The sequence below is a fragment of the Urocitellus parryii genome, chromosome 8 (assembly GCF_045843805.1).
Source record: "Urocitellus parryii isolate mUroPar1 chromosome 8, mUroPar1.hap1, whole genome shotgun sequence".
In the NCBI taxonomy this organism is placed as follows: domain Eukaryota; kingdom Metazoa; phylum Chordata; class Mammalia; order Rodentia; family Sciuridae; genus Urocitellus; species Urocitellus parryii.
This window is the reverse complement of record NC_135538.1, coordinates 3,378,831-3,399,356: the sequence shown is the minus strand read 5'-3', so window position 1 is coordinate 3,399,356 and position 20,526 is coordinate 3,378,831. Positions and strand designations below refer to the sequence as shown.

Here is a 20,526-nt window from a genome sequence, read left to right as displayed (position 1 = left end):
CCATCCTAGGTGAGTGAAACCCATTAAGTTCTTTGATCTCAAGAATTCTAAAAGTAGTATAAGTAAACAGATTTTTAAAGAAACACCGATTTGAATATTTCTTAAAGCAAGGACAAATGCCCAAAAGGAAAGCAACCATGTGCTGTGGACCAGGTCTGTAAGGAGGGCTTCCCAGGGACAGAGGGCACTGGCTCTGCTCCATGCTGCCGAGTTGACTTCCGTCACAACAGCTGCAGAGAATGTGAAGAAGGTACTGACATAATCAGAATTATCATCAACCAGCTGCCTGGGGCCACATACTAAGGGCCAAGCAGGCTTTAATTAAATCCCAAGCCAGGTGGCTGAAGACCAGGCTCTCTGATCACTGTGATTCAGATTCTGCAAGGAAGCTGATGGGAAGGGGAAGAGGCCAGGCGTGCTCTGGTGGTGGCTGTAGCAGGAGTGGGAGGTGGGGCTGGAAGGAGAACTGTGACCCTAGGTGTGCAGATCAGACCTAAGGTAACTGTGTTCCTGCCTCTTCCACAGACTACGAGGGAAGTCCTTGAAGGCTGTGCCTAGGAGCACGCTGGGTGTTTCATCTTACTAGTGGACTCAATATTATCAATGAGCTGGATAAAGATAAAGGTCGCCTTGCATTTCTGACACTTGTTGATTTACATTTTAGAACACAAACATAGTTGGTTAAATACGAAATATATTTAGGTAAAATTATGTGCAAAACTAAGTGGTATTTATAGAAAGTACAAGTATTCTGGGTTACACATGCAATTTAAGCTGGCTGTGATAGTAGTAAGCTAAACATTACAGTTCAGACAAGAACATCTAAAACAATCTCCTTAAATGAGTCTGACAGTAACTAGGTTCTGATACACACACAATAAAGCAAAGAAAGGAAGTCCTGCAAAAGCACACACGCACAAGGCGCAAAGTAGTTGGGAAAAGCAATGGCAGGCACACAATCAACTCGGCTGTGGGCCTCAGGCAAGGACATTCCCTGGCGTTCCACTGTGAAACAGTTCAGCATTATAATCGTTTCTAGTCAACCTGTGAGTGATTTTTAATTTTACATTTTGTTAATTCTCCTGCCTACAAGAGATATGTGGCTGAATCCTCAACCACACAACTCTTTGCTCTCCAAATTGACTTTTACATCTCTACTCCAAAAATGATCCAAAGAATTTATCACTCTTTTTCATAAAGTAACTTTTGAACATGCAGACACATAGGTATTTGTGATTCATTTGAACAAGAGAATTGTATTTACTTTTCTTTCAGAAAACAAATTAAGGAATACAATGCACATTATTGATAATTTAAATAATTCAGAGAAACATGCTAACAAAAGTCATGTATGTGTTTGTTTCAGGAAGATCATGAACTAAATTGCACACACTCCACAGAACTCACAATGTGTACATGTCGTGCCCACTGGCATAGCCACGCCTTCTCGTGTGTCTGGGGGCACCATGATTATTCTATTTCTCCCCACAGGTAAATACAGCCCATGTGTTATGGGTTCCTCTTTGTCTACTGCCTCAATTAGATGTCCTGTAATGTTTATTGAATGAACATAAGATCTGCTATTAAGTAAGGGAAATTCCTACATGATTTCTCAGAAATAAATTTCTATATGCTTTCAGTTGAGATTAGAGAATTTACACACATTTTCAAGGAAGATGTAATAGAATCATGATTCTCATTTCATGTGCATAATTCCTAAATCCTTCTTCATTTTTGACTGATTACATTGTTCTGAAATAACCAGAAACATGAGCAATTACGATAATAAACAAATTATCCACACATTAAATTTTTCCTCAAATATTTTTCCATTTCTTGACATTATCTATGTTAATATAAGAATCAAGGACATACCTCAGCCCAGAATTCTGCATATATATCATTTGCTGTCAATTTTGTAACTGGCCACAGTTTTGTCACAGAGCAAAGATCACAGGCAGTCATCATCAAACCAATTACACGGTCTCTAGAACACAATACAACACTGGTCAGCACAGCACTGGCACATTTGTAGTAAGGACCAGAGAGACTTGTGCGTTTACAGGAGAGGGGTATTCTTCATGATAGGAGAAAAGTAGCATTAAAAAGCAGACACAAGGAACAAGCAGGACAGTCAAATAGCACTGAGGAACAGTGTCTTGAATGGTGAGAACAATAATCCCTATCCCTAGTTCCACAAGGTGTGCATTGTACCTTCCTGTTGCCTCAACATTACTGATGAAACCATATGTCACATGAGCTATGCTCATTTATCTTCCCATTCCTTGGGACACTCACATGGCTACACACCAGGTTTCATGTTCATGGAAGTTTGGAAATTTAGCACGGTTAGAAACCTTGAGAGAGAATCTCTCCCAACACTTGGATTTGCAAAAGGAAAGTCTGGTATGCACAGAAGTGGTGATGGGCAGCTCAGGACAAGGCCAGAAAGGACCTGAGGTGCAGGACTCTCTCTGACTACATGCGGAGAGTGATGGGTCACCTGCTCTTGAGCTTTGCCTTCTGCTTTCCAAGTGTCCCTCCCAATGTCTCCCCTCTCACATCAAATGAGCTTTCCTCTCAGCTGCTTGGCATTCACACCCATGTGCTCCACACCTGCCTTTCTAATTCTCTAAAAATGGCTCATCATTTCCTTTGAAGAAAAATGATTGAGTAAAATTCAACAAATATATTCCCTATAATCTAACTGGAATGAAGTCTATACTTAAAAGGAGAACCAAGCAGTAGTTAATGAATAATTTTAATCTAGATCTTTTTAACAAAGCAAATTACATAATTTGAAAAAATATATCATCATCAAAAATAGGAAACTGTAACCAGTGAGATGATGTCGTGATTTCCAGTTCACACTGGAGTTCCAAGGAGCCTGCCACCACTGCTGCCATCTGTGCACACAGTCCTGCCTGGGGCTGCAGCCTGGGGTCAGGGGACAGAGAGGTGTCAGGAGCACCTTCTCTCAGGTTGGCAGAGGACTACAACCCAGTTGTGCTCCCTAAAGATAAAATCCCCAGATGCCCAGGAGACTGCTTCTTCCTATCACCCACATCTTTGACACCTATCAATTACAAAGTTTTCTATCAGCCCATTTCCTTTCATCCACTCAACTCTCTATCTCTTTTACAACCCTACTTTTTGTAAGGATATATCTCTTATAGATTAGAAAGTTCATTAGAAGGTATGTATATTCTTCCCGTAACCCACAGATACGTCTGAAAATCTACGTCCCTTAATCAGGATCTATAATATTTTCTTAATGGAGTAGTTTATGGCTTAAACGAATATTTTTGTATTTGGCTTCTAAGGAATAAGTATATTATCCACATTATCAGTCACAGCAAGTATATTATCTGTTTTCTCTGCATGTAAATTAATTTAAACAGAAACAGAACACAAATATTGTTTACAAATAATTATTTCATGAGATTAAAATAATTTAATCCCATTTTGTTCATATTCACCAAAAAAATTAAACATTTCTTTTTCTCTGCTCAATAATATAAGCTTTAATCTTAAAAGAGATTTCTTATTTCATAAGCCTGTAAAAAAGTTTAATAGAATTGGGCATTAAAAACATGTGTTTTTTCCATTGGAAATCACTGCACATGTAAACTTGGCACTATGAGGGTTAGAAAGACTGATTCAGTTAAGTGATTTAACAGCAAAACAAAACTTAAAACAGTTGACAGTACTTATTTTATTGTTAACTAAAAAAGAAAAAAATAGAAAGTTGGCATAAAATGCTTTTAATAAATACACTCTGTTTTTATTCCTGATTACAATTAGTTAGGTGGTCACTTAATGTGAGCTAGAAACAACGTTCCAGCTCTGTTCATGAAAGGAAGGTAGACCTAGCTGCTATGGATGCTGAATTCTTAATGCACTTATTCTGTACACCATGAAATACAAGCCCATCACACTGCCTGTGGCTACACTCATTTAATCCAAAAAGTTTTGAATGCCTGCATGTAGCAGACATAGGTATAGCAAAGAACAAAATACTAGAACATTCTAGAGGGGGAAGGTATACAATAAACAGGTTCAGAAATTCATGCAGCAACTAGAGCTGGTAAAAGTGAAAATGAAAAAGGTTAAAAAACAGAAAAAAGAAAAAGGCCACCACTGGAAGACCTGAGACCCAAGAGACAGAGACGACTCCATCAGAGCGGAGAGTTCAGGAAGACCACGGGAATCGGGCCTGGCCTGCTAGGGGGAAAACAGCAGGGAAAAAGAAAGGTGGGAACGAGGTGAGGCTCCTCCCGACCATGAGGTCTGGAGAAAGTGGCCAGAGCTCAGCTAGCAATTTACTTTTGTTCCAAGTTTTATGATGAGACACTGGAGGCTTTTCCAGGGTCAAGACAGGACATGCTATAGATGGCAGCTCAGGTCCTCTGGGGGAAGAGGGACTCAGACTGTGAGGGCAGGGCAGACCCGAGGCCACCAGGAGAACACTAGGGCAGTTCCCACCAGAGTCCCATTCTGCAGCATGTCCTCACGGACTCGAGGGCAGACCAGAGTGGGAGGACGGAGACCTTGGAGGCAAAGCCACGTGGAGGTGTGTTAATATCCACAGAAGCTAAAATTCTTTCCCTTCCTTCTCCCCCACCACGTGTTACCCTGGACCGGGTGGAGTTAAGGGAGAACCCAGGCTCTCCAACATGTGGACATTCTGGTCTAGAAGCCGCAGTGTGCAGAGCTGCCTTCTGTGTGCCAGCACACTTTAAAATGCTCCATTAGAAGGTCTCAGAACTCTCCAGAAGGGAGGAAAAGAAGCCACAGAGGCTGTGGGCCTTCAGATGAACCACTATGGGCAGGAAGGAAGCTCCACCCTCCCCACACACTGTGAAGAGGTACTTGGCAAAGGACAGGATCCACCTCTCATGGGAGAACAGTGGAAAAGGGGAGCAACCAAGGAGGAGACACCTACTGACTTTACAGAGGATTTCAGGTAGAGGCACAAGGGTAATAAGACTGTGTTCTTGGGTGACTGTAACAACAGTTGCTCATCCGTGTTTACATCCAGAATTCAAAAGAACGGAGTGGCTGGCACTGTTTTCTCTCTGTCCTGGAGCTACAAGGTAAGTGCTTTTAAAAAGGTCTCTGGGCACTAGGTGTCTCGTGGCCACAGCAGAGCCCTCTGAGGTGTCCCAGCCTCCTCAACGCCAACTGACACTTTACAACAGGAAAAAGTAAGAAATGCAGCCCAGGTGTAAAGCAGTGACTTCACACCAGGTATGGCAGCTTGGGTCCTAACCTGAGGCAGATGTCACACTCAGGAGAATCCAGAGGGGCTACAGGAAGGGACCATCCACAAACGTGTTGGCTGGCTGGGTTAAGGAAACTGGGAAGAGGGAAAGACTGAGGGGTCAATAACAGAGGGGAGGTCCCACTTCTGAAGAGACGAGGACAGGAGCAGGCGCCAGACCCAACCTGGGCCTGGTTTGTAAGAGATTCCAGCCCCTAGCTCTGCTGCACCACAGGCCAACAGAGTCGAGGCCAGGGGAGGAGACACAACTTTCCACCTCCAGCCCTCCTGTCTCCTCACTGCCACCCCAGTTGAGCTACCCAGCACACACTTGAAATTGCAACTATTTAAATATGAAACTACATTACTTGTTCATGTATCAATATGGCACAGACATAGAAAAATGGTTTTTTATATTTCTTTTATTTTTAGTCGTAGATGAACACGATACCTTTATTTTATTTATTTATTTTATATGGTGCTGAGGATCAAACCCAGTGCCTCAGATGTGCTAGGCAAGCACTCTACCACTGAACCACAGAAAACCCCAGCCCAGAAAATATTGTTTTTAAGCCAAAATTTTTACTTATCTAAGAAAACTCTTGCCATTAGATCTTCAGACTCAGCTTAAAGTGTCTGGGTAGCACAACCAAAACTGTTACAAAAAATAGGGGGAAAAGAAATTTTTAAAAAGCATGTCCTGCTTGTTTATCTTGGAATGCTCATATACAACTGATCAAAGACCGAATTTCTTTCTTTCTTTTTAACCACTTGGATATTTGATGTCAGTATTGACATTTAATTGACAAATTCTCTAACTTAATATTGATTCCTTGAAATTTATTTTTTATTACCATACTCAAAAGCTTACTGCTATGTAGCACAGACCAGACTCCCAATGTGAGGTGTCCCAAGGACAGCTGGAGTAGGCCAGGAAGGGGGGCTCCAGGGACTCAGCAAACACCTGTCTCCTGGGGGTGCAGCTGGGACATTTTCTTAAGGAAATGTCATCTACCCCATTTTAATTCCTCTATTTTCTTTTAGAATAGTGATATGTAATATTTGAGAAAAACAAGGTTAAAACCTTTCTCCCTTCAGTTATTATTTTAATGATTCTTCATTTTGTTTGTAAATCTATCTTTGAGGAATTTTAAATCACCAAATTGAGAAATTTAAATAATGTTTGCAATAACTACGACACATCGTGTCCTTACTAATTTAGTAAGTATTAATTAGACTGAGGATAAAGCGGTTTCTCTGAAAACATTGTGAAGACCTACAGAATCAAAACCAGAGAAAGACTTTAGAATCTGTTTCCAATGACATGAACAATGACTCTTCAATATCAACACAAACATGTTTAGAGTGACTACCTCACTAAAACATACTTTAAGTTCTAAACTCTTGATTTCGTAGAACCCCCTAAATGCTGATTCTTTTAAAAATCATTAAGAGAGGAAAAGAAATCATATCTGAATGGAAAATTAATCTTGAGCAAATGTGCACCTTTTCAAGGGATCTGCCATTATTAAAACTTGTGTCAGAGCTCTTCCTTGAATCAAGAAACCTTCCTTTGGAAACCCAAGTACAAGTAACTTGAAATCAAATGAAGACATTCAGATTTATTTTGGAACCTGGTTTCCCCACATTCAAGTTCTTCTGTTTGAGCACAACAGAACTTGCAGATGGGTCCTCCCATGTTTACTGCAGTAGGAAAGACTGATGGCTGCTGTTGTCATGTTTGGAAAAGGCCATAGGAGATTACTTTAGGAGCTAAGGAAAAGCATGTCATACAGACACACCTCCTCTTCTTCGAGAACACAGCAGGGCTAGAGAAAAGTAAAGAGAAGTTAAGGAATTGCCCCAGAGTTAAAGCTAAAGCCTTTTTTTTTTTTTTTTTTTTGGTGTACACTTAAATCTAAATTAAGGCTGAAAGAAGTGGGGCACAGGAATTGCCTTTGAAGGGTGTAAACATTCCCTGGAGTAAGAGAATAAACATTTTCATTTGGGTATTTCCTGATGATTTAGAAATATAACAAAAATCATGAATATTATTTCAATCATAATTTCACAATTTTCAAATTATAAAATTAGTTTATCTTTAAAATGCAAGTTTAAGAAAGGCTGATCCAATATGAAATACAAGGAAGCAAAACTTAGACATTTTTAAATGTAAGAGGCTACTTTAACTTGATACACAGCTTAAACAGACTGTGGTCTTTTCTTTTTTTATTGAGAAGTTTTTAGGCAGCAATTAAGTCTGGTCATATTTGGACAAAAGACCAAGATCACTAGCTTCAGTAAGAAACATATGAACTCCTTTCTCCCACCTTGGCTCAGTCCACAGCTTATTCTAAACAAGACCTTCATTTTCAGCTGTGGGAAGTACTGTGGGCACAGGGTGAGAAACCAGCACACAGGCACAGAGGCAATGTCCTCTGTAGGTGCTCCCATTTCCTCCACCTGCCTCCCATGTCACCAGCCAGTTTCCCTGTAAGTCAGACCTAACACGGTCACTAATTCACTTCTGGGACCATAAGGTCACTTAGCAGCCTCTGCTGAGTTCAAAGGACTTATTCATTAGAAAGCGTAAGATATTTATGAAACCTGCACTTTATGCACGTGTAATGTAAAAATGAATTTTTCACCAGTATTTGAAAGATACATGATGGCTTTCATATACAACTGCTCTTTGGTTGTTTCACTTTCAAAATAAAAAAATAATAAAAATTACCTACTGTCTTATTCTCTTGCTATAACAGAATGCTATACAACAAGCAAATTCCAAAGAAATTTGTGACTCATAGTCCTGCAGGCTGAAAAGCGCAAGACTGAAGACCTTCCTGCTGTGTCACAACATGCTAGAAATGGGTGAGGCCCACATGGGACAGAAAATCAGGCCAGACTTTTATCAGGACCCATCATGAGACAGTAACCACGATCTCAATACCAGTCTTTACCCATTCACGGGGCAGAGCCCTAGGGTTGAATCTCTACTTCAAAAGGCCTCATCTCTCAATACTGTCATGATGGAGGTTAAATTTCAACATGGGTTTTGGAGGGCACTTTCAAGCCATAGGCTCACTATCTTTTGGTGGAGTTGTGATCATAATGCCAACACTAGCAAGATGTCTAACAATAAGTGACATCAGGGATAGTTAGCAAGGACCACGGATGAGGGCAAAGAAAAGAAGTTGAGAACTTCCAACAGAGGGCAAGGGATCCCATCTCTGGATGCTTTCATTATGAAGAATACAAGCAATAATAAGTGTTGGCGAGGATGTGGGGAAAAGGCACACTCACACATTACTGGTGGGACTGCTGGTGTTTAGCTCCAGAAAGACAGGCACAAAGTCTGAGCAAGCCATCAAATGAAAGAAAGACTTGGGCAAAGTCCAATGGACTCACAAACAAGAGACCCATGCAGATTTGCTGGGAAAGTTGTCTGAATCAAAATGGAGTCACTTTTGTCAAGCCCTAATTGTCCTCCAAAACCAATAATAAATACAGCTTGGAGATTATAAAGGAAGGGACCTCAATCATGTATTCCTGTTAACAAAAACTATGCACCAAAGACTGTCAGAACCAGGACTTCACACAAAGGCTACTACAACTGCACACAGAAAACACTTCTGCAAGGACATCTGCCCAGCACCTGTCTGCAGCCTCAGAGTGGTCCTTCTGCACGCGTGATTTTAACCATGTTAAGGTTAAAATCTAATCTAATCTACTAATTAAGGATTAGTATATGAGGACCACTCAAGGGGTCCTTCTCCCTTGGACTATAAGGAGTCCCTGTTGTTTCAGTTTCCTTGAATGTGTACACAGTTCCTAGAGCATGCATTGTCCCACTGCATGCTGCCTTTCAATCAACTAATTTGGGAGAATTGTTTTCAGCTTTTCGTATTGACAAAACCAAGGATGATGAAGCAAACAACCACCACCACCAAAAGAGCTGGGCTTCATATCAGCACACAGGACAGCTGAACTGAAGCCGGAAACTGCTGCTTGTAGAGGTTTGCACTGTGACCTGAAAAATAAATACAAGCTTTAATCTATCTTTCATAGACCAAATAATTTCCAAGCTATAAAACAGATACACACATACAAAGCCATGTGTCTTTAGTTAAAATGCATTACATTTTCCAATAGAAAATGATTGCCTTCCATGCTTTACAGCACACTTGTGGAGAAAGAGAATACTGTGCTTTGAGCAGCAGAAGAGCTGAAGGGATACTGCAGCTGTTGACCAGCGTCAAGGAGCCTACCTCCAGACTCGCCAGTGCATGTAAAGTACTATCAAATTTTGTTTTCACAGAAAGAAAAACCTACCTTAAAATTTACATGGCACCTCAAGCAACTTGAACAGCCAAAACAATCTTGAAGAAGAGTAAAGCTGGGGAGCTCACACTTTCTGAATTCAAAACTTAACACAAACCACAGTGATCAAGCAGCATGGCAAGACATCAAGAGAGAGAAAGCAGTATTCCATGAGAGCCCAGAAGCACACTTTCACCTAGAAGGTCAAGATTCTCAACAAAGTCCAATAGGGAAAGCAGACCTTGCAGCAAATGCTGCTGGGAAATGGGTGTCCGCATGCACAATAATGAAGTTGGACACTTTACTAATACCATATACAAAACATATGACATATATAACATAATAAAACCCAAAACATAATAAAACCATATATAACATAATAAAACTGTCAACAAGGATATGGAGAAACTGGAACCTCTGAGCACGCTCTGTGGGAAAGCAGGTGGGCACAGCAGCGTTGGAAAATGGTCTGAACTACCATACTGCCCAGTGACTCCACTTCTGTGCATCTCCCTGAAGGAACAGAAAGCAGGGTCTGGAAGACCCATGTGTACACCCATGTTCCCAGCAACATGATTCAAACAGAAAAGTGGAAGCAACCCAAGGATCCACTGGGGGTGAATGAATAAGCAATCCTGGCCTCTACATACAAGATCATTCTGCCTTGGCATAGAAGGACATTGTGACACACACATGCTACATGGATGAACCCTGAGGACATCATATGAAATGAAATAAGCTAGTCACCAAAGACAGCTGTCTGATTCCACTTGAATGGCAGAGAACTTGAGCTACTATGAATAAAAACAGGAGCCTGGAGGCAACTGTCCCCTGGGCAGCCACATTCCCCATAAGGACAATGACAGCAGGTGAGGGAATTGGTTCAATTGTGTTTCTTTTTAACAAGATTTCCCAAGCAAGAAATCAAGGCTAGGGTACAAAAGCCAGGGTAGGCTGGAGATGGCACCTGTCAGCTCTCTGCAGTCCCCGCGGAGCTACTCCTCTCTGTGTGGTGAACACCTGGCTGCAGATGTTGATCCTATGGAGCAGTGACCTGAGACACAGGTGAGGCCCCCCATGGAAGTGGGGAGCAAACCCTCCCTTTGCAAAGGACAGGTGGTGGAGTGAAAAAGCTAGTTACGGGAACTGATGTCTTCTCAGCTGTGACAAGAAGCTCCAGGAAATGGCAAAGGGGAGAAGAGAAGAGCCTGTGAGTAGCTTTCCTGTAACCGAAAGCTGTGTGGTCTCTCATGATGGGTCCTGTCGTGCAATTCCTTATACACAAGATTTCATCCCATAAAGAACTCCATGGCCCAGCAGCTCGGGAAGCTGAGACAGGAGGATTGCAAGTTCAAAGCCAGCCTCAGCAGTGGTGAGGCACTAAGCAAATTAGTCAGACCCTGTCCCTAAATAAAAATAGGGCTGGGGATGTGGCTCAGTGGTTGAGTGTCCCTGAGTTCAATCCCCAGTACTCAAAAATAAATAAATAAATAAATAAATAAAAGAAGAAGAAGAAGGAAAGAAAGAAGAAAAAGAATCTGTGGGCTGAGCATGGAGGCATACATCTATAATCCCAGCAACTTGGGAGTGCAAAGCCAGCCTCAACAACTTAGTGAGGCCCTAAGCAACTTAATGAGACCCTATACCTACATGAAATATAAAAAGAGTTGGAGATGTGGCTCAGTGGTTAAGCATCCCTGAGTTCCTTCCATGGTACCAAAATAACAAACAAATCAATGGAGGTCCCAAAATCCATGTCACCAGTGTGAATTTTGCACCTATTAATAATACTAAAGTGGATTAAAAGCTTACCCATTATAATGCCAAATTCTGTGACTACTTCTATAAGCTCATCAATTCCTAATAGCCTCCCAGGGAGATCTGCTCTCATGTGGAGAATTAATGACCATACCATTTTAATCTCTGAATGCTTTCATTATGAAGAATACAAGCAACAATAAGTGTTGGCGAGGATGTGGGTGAAAAGGTACACTCACACATTGCTGGTGGGACTGCAAAATGATGTAGCCAATATGGAAAACAGTACGGAGGAGATAGCTTAGAAAACTTAGAATGGAACCACCATTTGACCCAGCCATCCCACTCCTCAGTCTATACCCAAAGGACTTAAAAGTCAGCATACTACAGAGATGCAGCCACATCAATGTTTATAGCAGCTCAATACACAATAGCTGAACCGTGGAACTACCCTAGATGCCCTTAAATACATGAACTGCATGAACGGATAAAGAAACTGTGGAACGTATATGCAATGGAATATTACTCAGCATTAAAAGAAAATAAAATTATGGCATTTGCATGTAAATGAATGGAGTTGGAAAACATCATGCTAAATGAAATAAGCCAATCCCCCCCAAAAACAAAGGCCAAATGTTCTGATAAGTGGATGCTGACCCATGAATGGGGGTGGGGGGCATGGGGAGAATGAAGGAACTTTAAGTAGGCAAAGGGGAGAGAGGGAAGGGGTGGGGGGATGGGAGTAGGAAAGATGGTGGAATGAGACGAACATTTACCCTAGGTACATGTATGACTGCACATATGCTGTGACTCTACATTGTGTACAACCAGAGAAATGAAAAGTTGTGCTCCATTTGTGTACTATGAATTGAAATACATTCTACTATTATGTATAACTAATTAGAATAAAAAAGACATACTTGATATAATTCATATACTCTACCTTGCTTAAAGAGAAGACACTTGAAATATTTCATCTTTATCACATTAGATTTTTAGACGATATTTTTTATTTCCTGTGCTTTAATTCAGGTATAATTTATAGACAATAAAATGCATAAACCCGAAGTCTATGCATTAGATGGCTGTGTGAAAATGTACACAGTTGGTAACCACCACATCAGTGACAACCAAGAATGTTTTGGGCACCAAGACACCCTTCCCCTTTTTCCTGTCGGTGTCTCTCACCCTGCCAAGGAAGGACTGTTGACTTGAATTCTACAAGTCACCAATACTACTGGTTTGTTTTGCCTGTTCTAGAATTTCATAAAAAAAAAAATGTTATTTACCATTTTTCTCAATATAGTATTTGTAGAGGCTGGGGCTGTGACTCAGTGGTACTGCTCTTGCTCAGCATGCCTGAGGCCCTGTGTCCAATCTCTAGCACCAAACACACATACACACACACACCCGCACACACACACAAAATCTGTGTGACTGATCTATACTGTCATGTGAATCATCAGTTCTCAATTTTTACTGCTGAACTGTATTCCTCACTACATGCCTAAAATTGTCAACCATTCACCTGTTGTTGGATGGTCGGGATCTTCCAGTTGGGATATATTATGAGTAGTGCTACTGAAAGCATGACTGTCCAAGTCTTTGTGTGATTTCAGGCCTTTATTTTTCTGCAGTAAATACCTAAGGGTGATGGTTTGGTTAGGCAACAGTGTAAGAAAAGACTTAGTTTCCAAGACAATTCCACAGTGCTTTCCAAAGCAGTGTGTTTAGTTCAGTACCTCCACCAGGAATGCGTATGTGAGTTGCTCCACATCCTTGCCAACGCTTGGTATGGTTGGTAATTTCAATTTTGGGTATTCGAGTGTGTGCAGTGGTATCAATGTGGTTTGGATTTGTTTCGGATGATTAAAGACATTGAGCAAATTTCATGTTTATTGGTTTCTAAGTTAAGAAAAAAGCCTTTTGTGTAACTTCACTTAGGGGTGAAAAAAATATGAGACCTTTATAAAATAGAGAATATTTTATAATATTTTGTGGCTTGTCTTTTTATTTCCTTAAAGCTATCATTTGAAAATCTCAACCTTTTAATAAAACAGAGTCCAATCGACCACTGCTTATCTGGAGGTCTAATCTTTTTGTTTGCCTATTCATGGTCATAAAGATTTTTCCTCTGTGCTTAGTTCTAGAAATTTTATAAATTTTTTGCTTTTCAATGTAAGTCTATAATCCAACCAAAAGCTCAGTCGTTCAAAAATCACTTCCTAAAAAAACTACTGATATCCACATTGAATGACCTTGGCAGCTTGGTTGGACATCAGTAGGCTAGACACTGAAATCTTCTATAATCTGTCTCACCAGGTTATTTATCCATCCTAACTCCAATAAGACTCTCTTGAATATTGCTATTTTATAGCAAGCTTTGAAAGCAGTCCTTAAGTCCTCTAAATCTGATATTTGCTTGTCAAAATTCTTTGACAATTATTGACAAATTATTGACAATTCTAGGCCTTTTGCCTGTCTATAAAGACTTGCTGTCAGTTAATTTCTAAATAAATAGATTTTGATTAGGACTGAATTTTTGAAGACACATTTGTAGATAACTGGTACCTTAGCAATACTGAAACACGATATATCTCTCTATACACTTAGGTATTCTTTAATTTCTCTCTGAAATGTTTTTGTATTTTTAGTAGAGATCTGTACATCATTTGTTAAATTTTTTTCCTGAGGAGGCCATATTTTAATGATATTGCAAATAGATTTTGTTTGTTTGTTTGTCTATTTATTTATTTATTTTGACCTGATTTGGGGGGGGGGTTGAACCCATAGACTCACACATGATAGGCAAGTGCTCTCAGTTTTAATTTCTAATTGATAGTTGTGTACAAAAATAGAACTCATATAAATAAATGTTAACCACATAATCTGAACTTTCTAGAAGATTCCTGAAGGGATTTTTTTAAATACATATCCTAACCATTTAAAAATAAAGACAAGGGCTGGGGATGTAGCTTAGAAGTAAGAGTGCTTGCATAGCATATGCAAAGTCCTGGATTTGATCCCTAACACTGGGGAAAAAAATAATAAAGTTAGATTTCCTTTCCCATTTTTACACTTATTTCATTTTCTTGTAGTAATATACCAGGTAGAATTTCCAACTGAATGTATTGCAGGAATGGTCGGAGTGGGCAGGCTTAGGCTGGTTCCAGTCTCAGAGGGTGAGTATCAAACTGCATCACATATGTGTTCCCTTACTGTCATCACAGTACCTACTGTGTTTTCAGAGATGAAATCCACCAAATCGAAGACATTCCCTTGAATTCCTTGTTTGAGACCATATCCCCTGTCAATAGAGGTTTAACTTTTGTCAAATGCTTTTCCTGCATTTATTGAAATGGTCCTATAGTACCTCTTCTTCTTCCCTTTATTGTTAATGTTTCAATCCTGAAAAATCATGTTATATTGTCTTTTTTGTATGACTGAATTCGTTATATTTTTTAGTGAACTTTGTAGTTAGGTTCCTGAAGGAATACTGACCTTTGATGAAGTATTTTTGCAATTTCTTTACTAGATTTTGATATCAGGAATATGTAGTATTCATAAAATAAGATGGAAAATTGTTCCCATTCCCACTTTTCAAAAGATTGTGCAGAAGATTTTTTTAAAAAATAGAATTTCAGAGTGTTACCATGAGATATGACCCTGACGGGCATTTTTGCTTGTTTATTCTTTTAAGATTAAATTTCTTTAAGGGCCTATTCAGGTTTCCTGTTCCTTCCTGGTTCACTGTTAAGTTGTATTTTTCAAGGAATTTTATCCAATTTATCCATCTCCTCTAAAGTTCAAATTTATCAGCATGATATTATTTGTAATAATCTATATTATCCCTTTAAAGACTTCCATCTGTAGTGATATTCTCTCTTTCCTTTTAATATGGATGACTGGTATTTTCTTTCCTTTTCTTAATTTAGACTTGCCAATGCTTGCTTATTCATTTTAACTATTTTTAAAGAACCTATTATTTGCATTTATAAATTTTCTCTACTACTTCCCTGCTATAGTTTTACTGTTTGACTCTGAATCATTTACCGGCTTCAAGTTAGACTTGAATTTATTTTCCTTTTTCTAGATGCTTAAAGTGCTACCTTAAATCACTGGTTTAATGGGAGTTAAGGCATAAATTTACCCCTTGGCACTGTTTCAGTTGTATTCTACAAATTTTGATATAGTTGGTTTTCATTATCAGATTTCTCTGATTTCCTTTGTAATTCTTCCTTTGACCTACAGGTTGTTTAGAAGTGTGTTAATTAACTTCTAAATAGTGGGGGATAGAGAATGAATTATGATTTTTAATTTAATTTCAGAAATATTCTATGATTTCAATCTTTTAAAATTCATTGTGATTTATATTATGCCCTAGCACAAAGTCTATCTTGTGTTTCCATGTGCAGTTGTAAAGAATTTGAGTTGTACAATTGCAATGTTCTATAAAGAAAAGTTAATTCATGTTGATGATGATATTCAGACCACCTATAGTTTTGCAGAACTCTAATACAGTTCTCTGAAAGTCACTTGAAGAGGAATGCAAAACACCTGAACAAGATTTTGGGTTTGCCTCTTATGCTTTTTGTTCTGCCAGTTTTTGTTTGGGTGTGTCTGCAGCTTGGTTGTGAGGTGCTTATGCATTTTGGACTGGAGGAAAACTAGCCTTCTTTAAATGTGCAGCAATGCCTGTGTCTAACTTTATTATGGCCATACCAATTTTTATTTTTTTAAATGCCATTCACATGATATATCTTTTTCCATCACTTAACTTCAACTTGCCTTTATATTTAGAGGGTATGTATATCTCAGAAGTGAGTCTTGATATTTTATTTGTTAATTATTAGCCAATTTCTGGCTAATTTAGGTATTTAATCCATATAATTTTAAATTGATTGTTGATTTTACTGGGTTCAAGCCTAGCATCTTTCTATTTGTTGCCTCTGTTCTTTTTCCTCTTGCCCTGCCTCCTTGTGGATTAATCAATATTACTAGTCAATATTTCCTTCTGTATTTTAAGTTTTTTTTTTTTTTTGCTTTTCATGATTCCTCTAGGGATTTTAATATGTATAGCCATAGCACCTAAAATTAATATTATTTCACTTAACACATCACTCCCAATCAAAAATATAAGAAACTTATAAACTACAACTCTATGTCCTTGTCCTTTGTATTATTGCTTTCATATTTATTTCTTACACATGATACAAACACCACCTTAAAATGATATTATTTCTGTCTTAACCAGACATTTATGGAAATTAGAAGGGAAGAACAATTAATCTCTTCTAGTTTGCTCACATATTTACCAATTTTGGTGCTTCTCACACTTTCCTCTGAATTTTTTCTCAGCATTTCATATAGTTCAGATCTGTAGAGAACAAATTCTCCTGGATTTTCACATGAGATGTCTTTATGTCAGCCTCATTTTGAAGACTGCTTCTAATGGACACTGAATGTGGTGTTGGCAGTGATTTAAATCTCTCTCTTGTTTTGATGAGAAATATGCACCACACATGTGGACTTTACCTGATTGATCAGGTATCGCTTCTCTCCATATTTTATTATTCTTAAATTTCCAACTCTTTCTATCCAATAAATCATCCAATAAATAAATATCCACAAAGAAACATCTAGGCCCAGATGACTTCACTGGTGAAGTTTTCAAACCTCTAAAGATGAACTAATAGAAATTCTACAAATCTCTTTCAAAAAAATAGAAGAGGAAGGGCTGGGATTATGGCTAAGAGGGAGAGCACTGGCCTCACATTCGTGAGACACTGGGTTTGATCCTCAGCACCACATAAAAATAAAAAATAAAGATATTGTGTCTGCCTGTAACTAAGAAAATAAATATCTAAGAAAAAAAAATAGAAGAGGAGAGAATATTTCCCAACACACTGTATGAGAAAAATTCTCTGCCCTCATACCAAAACCAAAGATTATAGAAAAAGAACTAAAGACCAGTATAATTTATGAATATAGACACAAAAGTCCTATCAAAATACTAACAAAATACCATCAAAACAAACCCAGCAATATATAAAAAATTATCCATTATGTTCAAGTGATTTTCATCACACAAATGCAAAGTTGACTTAACATCTGAAAATCACTGAAAGTAATGCACTATGTTAACAGAGTAAATAGCAAAAAAATGCTTGATAATCTCAGCAGATGCAGCAAAAGCATTAAAAAATTCCAATACACATTTCATATTGAAAAACATTAATCAACCAATTATAATGGAAACTTTCTCAGCATGTAGGATCCATCTGAGAACAACCTGCAGTTTATACCATATTTAATGACCAAAGACTGGATCCTTTCCCCCTAAGAAGAGGAACAAGAAAAGGAGGTCTGCTCTTGTCACTTTATTTGGCAAAGGCTGATTATGAAATAAAAAGAGAGAAAAGGTAAACAAATTTGAAAAAAATGTTGTAAAACCATGTCTAGATAAAGTTGACATGATATAATATGTAGAAAAGCCTGAGCAATCCACCAAAAAAAAACCATTAGAGATAACAAATGAGTTCATCAAGGCCAGAGGATACTAGGACAGCCTTACAAACAGAATTACAAGTCAGCTATATTTTATACACTTGTAATTAACCATTTTAAATGAAATTTAAAAAATAATTCCACTTAAAATAGCATCATAAACAATAAAATTTGAAGTAATAAATTTAACCAAAGAATACAAACCTTAGCTTGCAAACTAGAAAACACTGTGAAAGGTATTAAAAGCCCATCTCAATAAATGGAAAAACTTCCCATATTTGTAGACTTGATACTGTTAAGAGGGTAATACTTCTTGAATTGACCTACAAATTTAAAACAATTCCCATCAGAATCCTAGCTGGCTTCTCTGTGGAAACTGATGAGCTGATCTCAACATTCACGTGGAAATGCTAGAGATCTGAGATAGCCAAACACTGTGAGGGGAGAGAAGGGATGGGAGACACACAGGAGGAGTGTCTGGATCCCATGCACTTGTAACTCTAGAAAGCTACCTTGCTAGACAGAATATTGGTGTCCCCTTCTCAGAGTCCCATGGAAGATCCCTGAAAGTGAGGCCTTGAGGAGATGAACAGGTCCTGAGGGTAAAGTCCTCTTACATGGAATTAGTGTCCTGGTAAAATGAGTTCCAAAGAGCTCTTCCCTGAACCACAAGAAGCTGCAGCTTCAACACCCCTGTGTGGAACCAGGGAGTGGTTCTCCCTGGCTATTGCCTTGATCTTGGACTGCAAAGCCTCCAGAACTATGAGCAGGAAAGCTGTGTTTTAAGCAAGCAGCCTAAGCTGCCTGAAAGCTCTAAGACACAAATATAATCTGTAAGTTCGAAACATATTGGTTCCTGGGGCCTGGTGTGGGAATTGTGATTAGAAAGTGGCAAAATGGGTGACAGAAATTCTCTGTTTTGTTAAATTTGCCAAAACTTAAAATAGGTGTATTATGTATGTTAATTACATCTCAATAATAACACTGCTTTAAAAATCGTCTTTTTCTTCCTGCTCTTCCTCCCTGCTCTGTTCAACATTAAACAGATACATTAGGTGGGAGGGAAAGGGAGAGAAAAGGGAAATTCCATGGTAATGGAGGGAGACCCTCATTGTTATACAAAATTACACATAAGAGGCTGTGAGGGGAATGGGAAAATAAACAAGGAGAGAAATGAATTACAGTAGATGGGGTAGAGAGAGAAGATGTGAGGGAAGGGGAGGGGGGATAGTAGGGGATAGGAAAGGTAGCAGAATACAACAGTCACTAATAGGGCATTATGTAAAGATGTGGATGTGTAACCGATGTGATTCTGCAAACTGTATATGGGGTAAAATTGGGAGTTCATAACCAAAAAAAAAAAAGATCGTCTTTTATGTTATTAGCCAGAAAAAAAAAAAAAATACTAGTCATGCACACAATCTTTTAGCAGCAATCCAAAGGAGTCTCCAGAATCAAAATGAAACAAAATCCATGCAAACACCAAAGCATTCAAAAATCAGAGAACTTTAAATAACTTCTACATCAATGAGGATACAGAAGCAGGAAATGAAAATTACTTAAAAACTAAAGCAAAGGAAAGTACTTCACCAAACACCTGCAAGTATGATGCAATTAGTTCACCAATGACAACACATGATCATTTTGTTATTATCCAATTTAAAAAACACGGAAAAGGACAACTGAGTATAAAAAAGGCATAAAGATGAAGTTTAAAATTAATGAAGGGGCAAACAAGCAAGAAATGATGAATTTTATAAAAACTAGTTTAAAAACAGAATAATTAAAATAAAAATATCCCAGGCAAGTATGATTACAGAAACAAAGGAAGGAAGCACTGAAAATTAAAGTAACTATGAATGCAGTAGGATTAAATTTAAATGAGAACACTTTTTACAAATACTTTAGTAAGAATTTGGAAAGAGCAAGATGACTTTCTATAAAAATAAACTGCCCCAAAAGTGGGATAAAGTGACAACAAAACAAAACAAAAATCAAAACAAAACAAAAACAGAAATCCCCTTGACCGCAAGACATTTGAACGTCTGTTAATGTCCTCCACTGGGAAAGGTGGCAGACTATAGTAGTTTCGCAAATTCACACTACTGAACTTTCTCAAAATTGTTAACCTTAGTTATTTTTACTCCTCCAGATCAGAGCAAATTCAATAACTAGGAATAAATTGAATTAGTGTAAAATACAACAAACATATTTAAATTATGAATTAGATACAAATTTATTAGAAAAGATAGAAAATGTATTACCTTGGTGTATTAAAAGATGAATTCCATGGAAAAGTATAGAGTTCAAGGAATTTAGCAGTAGCGCAAAATTATAAAATATAAACATCTATCAATAAAATATGGAATCAGTAACACTAAACACGAGAAAGTAGTGAAAATCTCTATATCTACAAGTTTTTAATAAAAAATAATTTAAACCAAGAACAGAAAAAATAAGAATGATTTATTAAAATATATCAAATGTTATTATCAAAATTAAAATAATAAAATAATTGCTATTAAAATTTTGCACATATTAGATGTGGTTACTTTACTAAGATAGATCAAATATTTTACTAAATTTAAAATTCTAAAATAATTGCTACTAAAATCAAGTACATTTTAGATATGGCTTTCTTCACCACCATCCAATATTGTTTACTAGGTTCCAGCTAA

General features: G+C 38.1%; 1 protein-coding gene across 1 annotated transcript in view; it reads right to left on the bottom strand.

Annotated features, from left to right (window-relative positions):
- Pde10a (phosphodiesterase 10A) overlaps nt 1-20,526 on the bottom strand; it is a 261,069-nt gene that overhangs the window by 7,320 nt on the left and 233,223 nt on the right. The window contains exon 19 of the mRNA XM_026393143.2: nt 1,876-1,987. Coding sequence (XP_026248928.2) covers nt 1,876-1,987 — 112 coding nt within the window. The remainder of the gene's footprint in view (nt 1-1,875; nt 1,988-20,526) is intronic.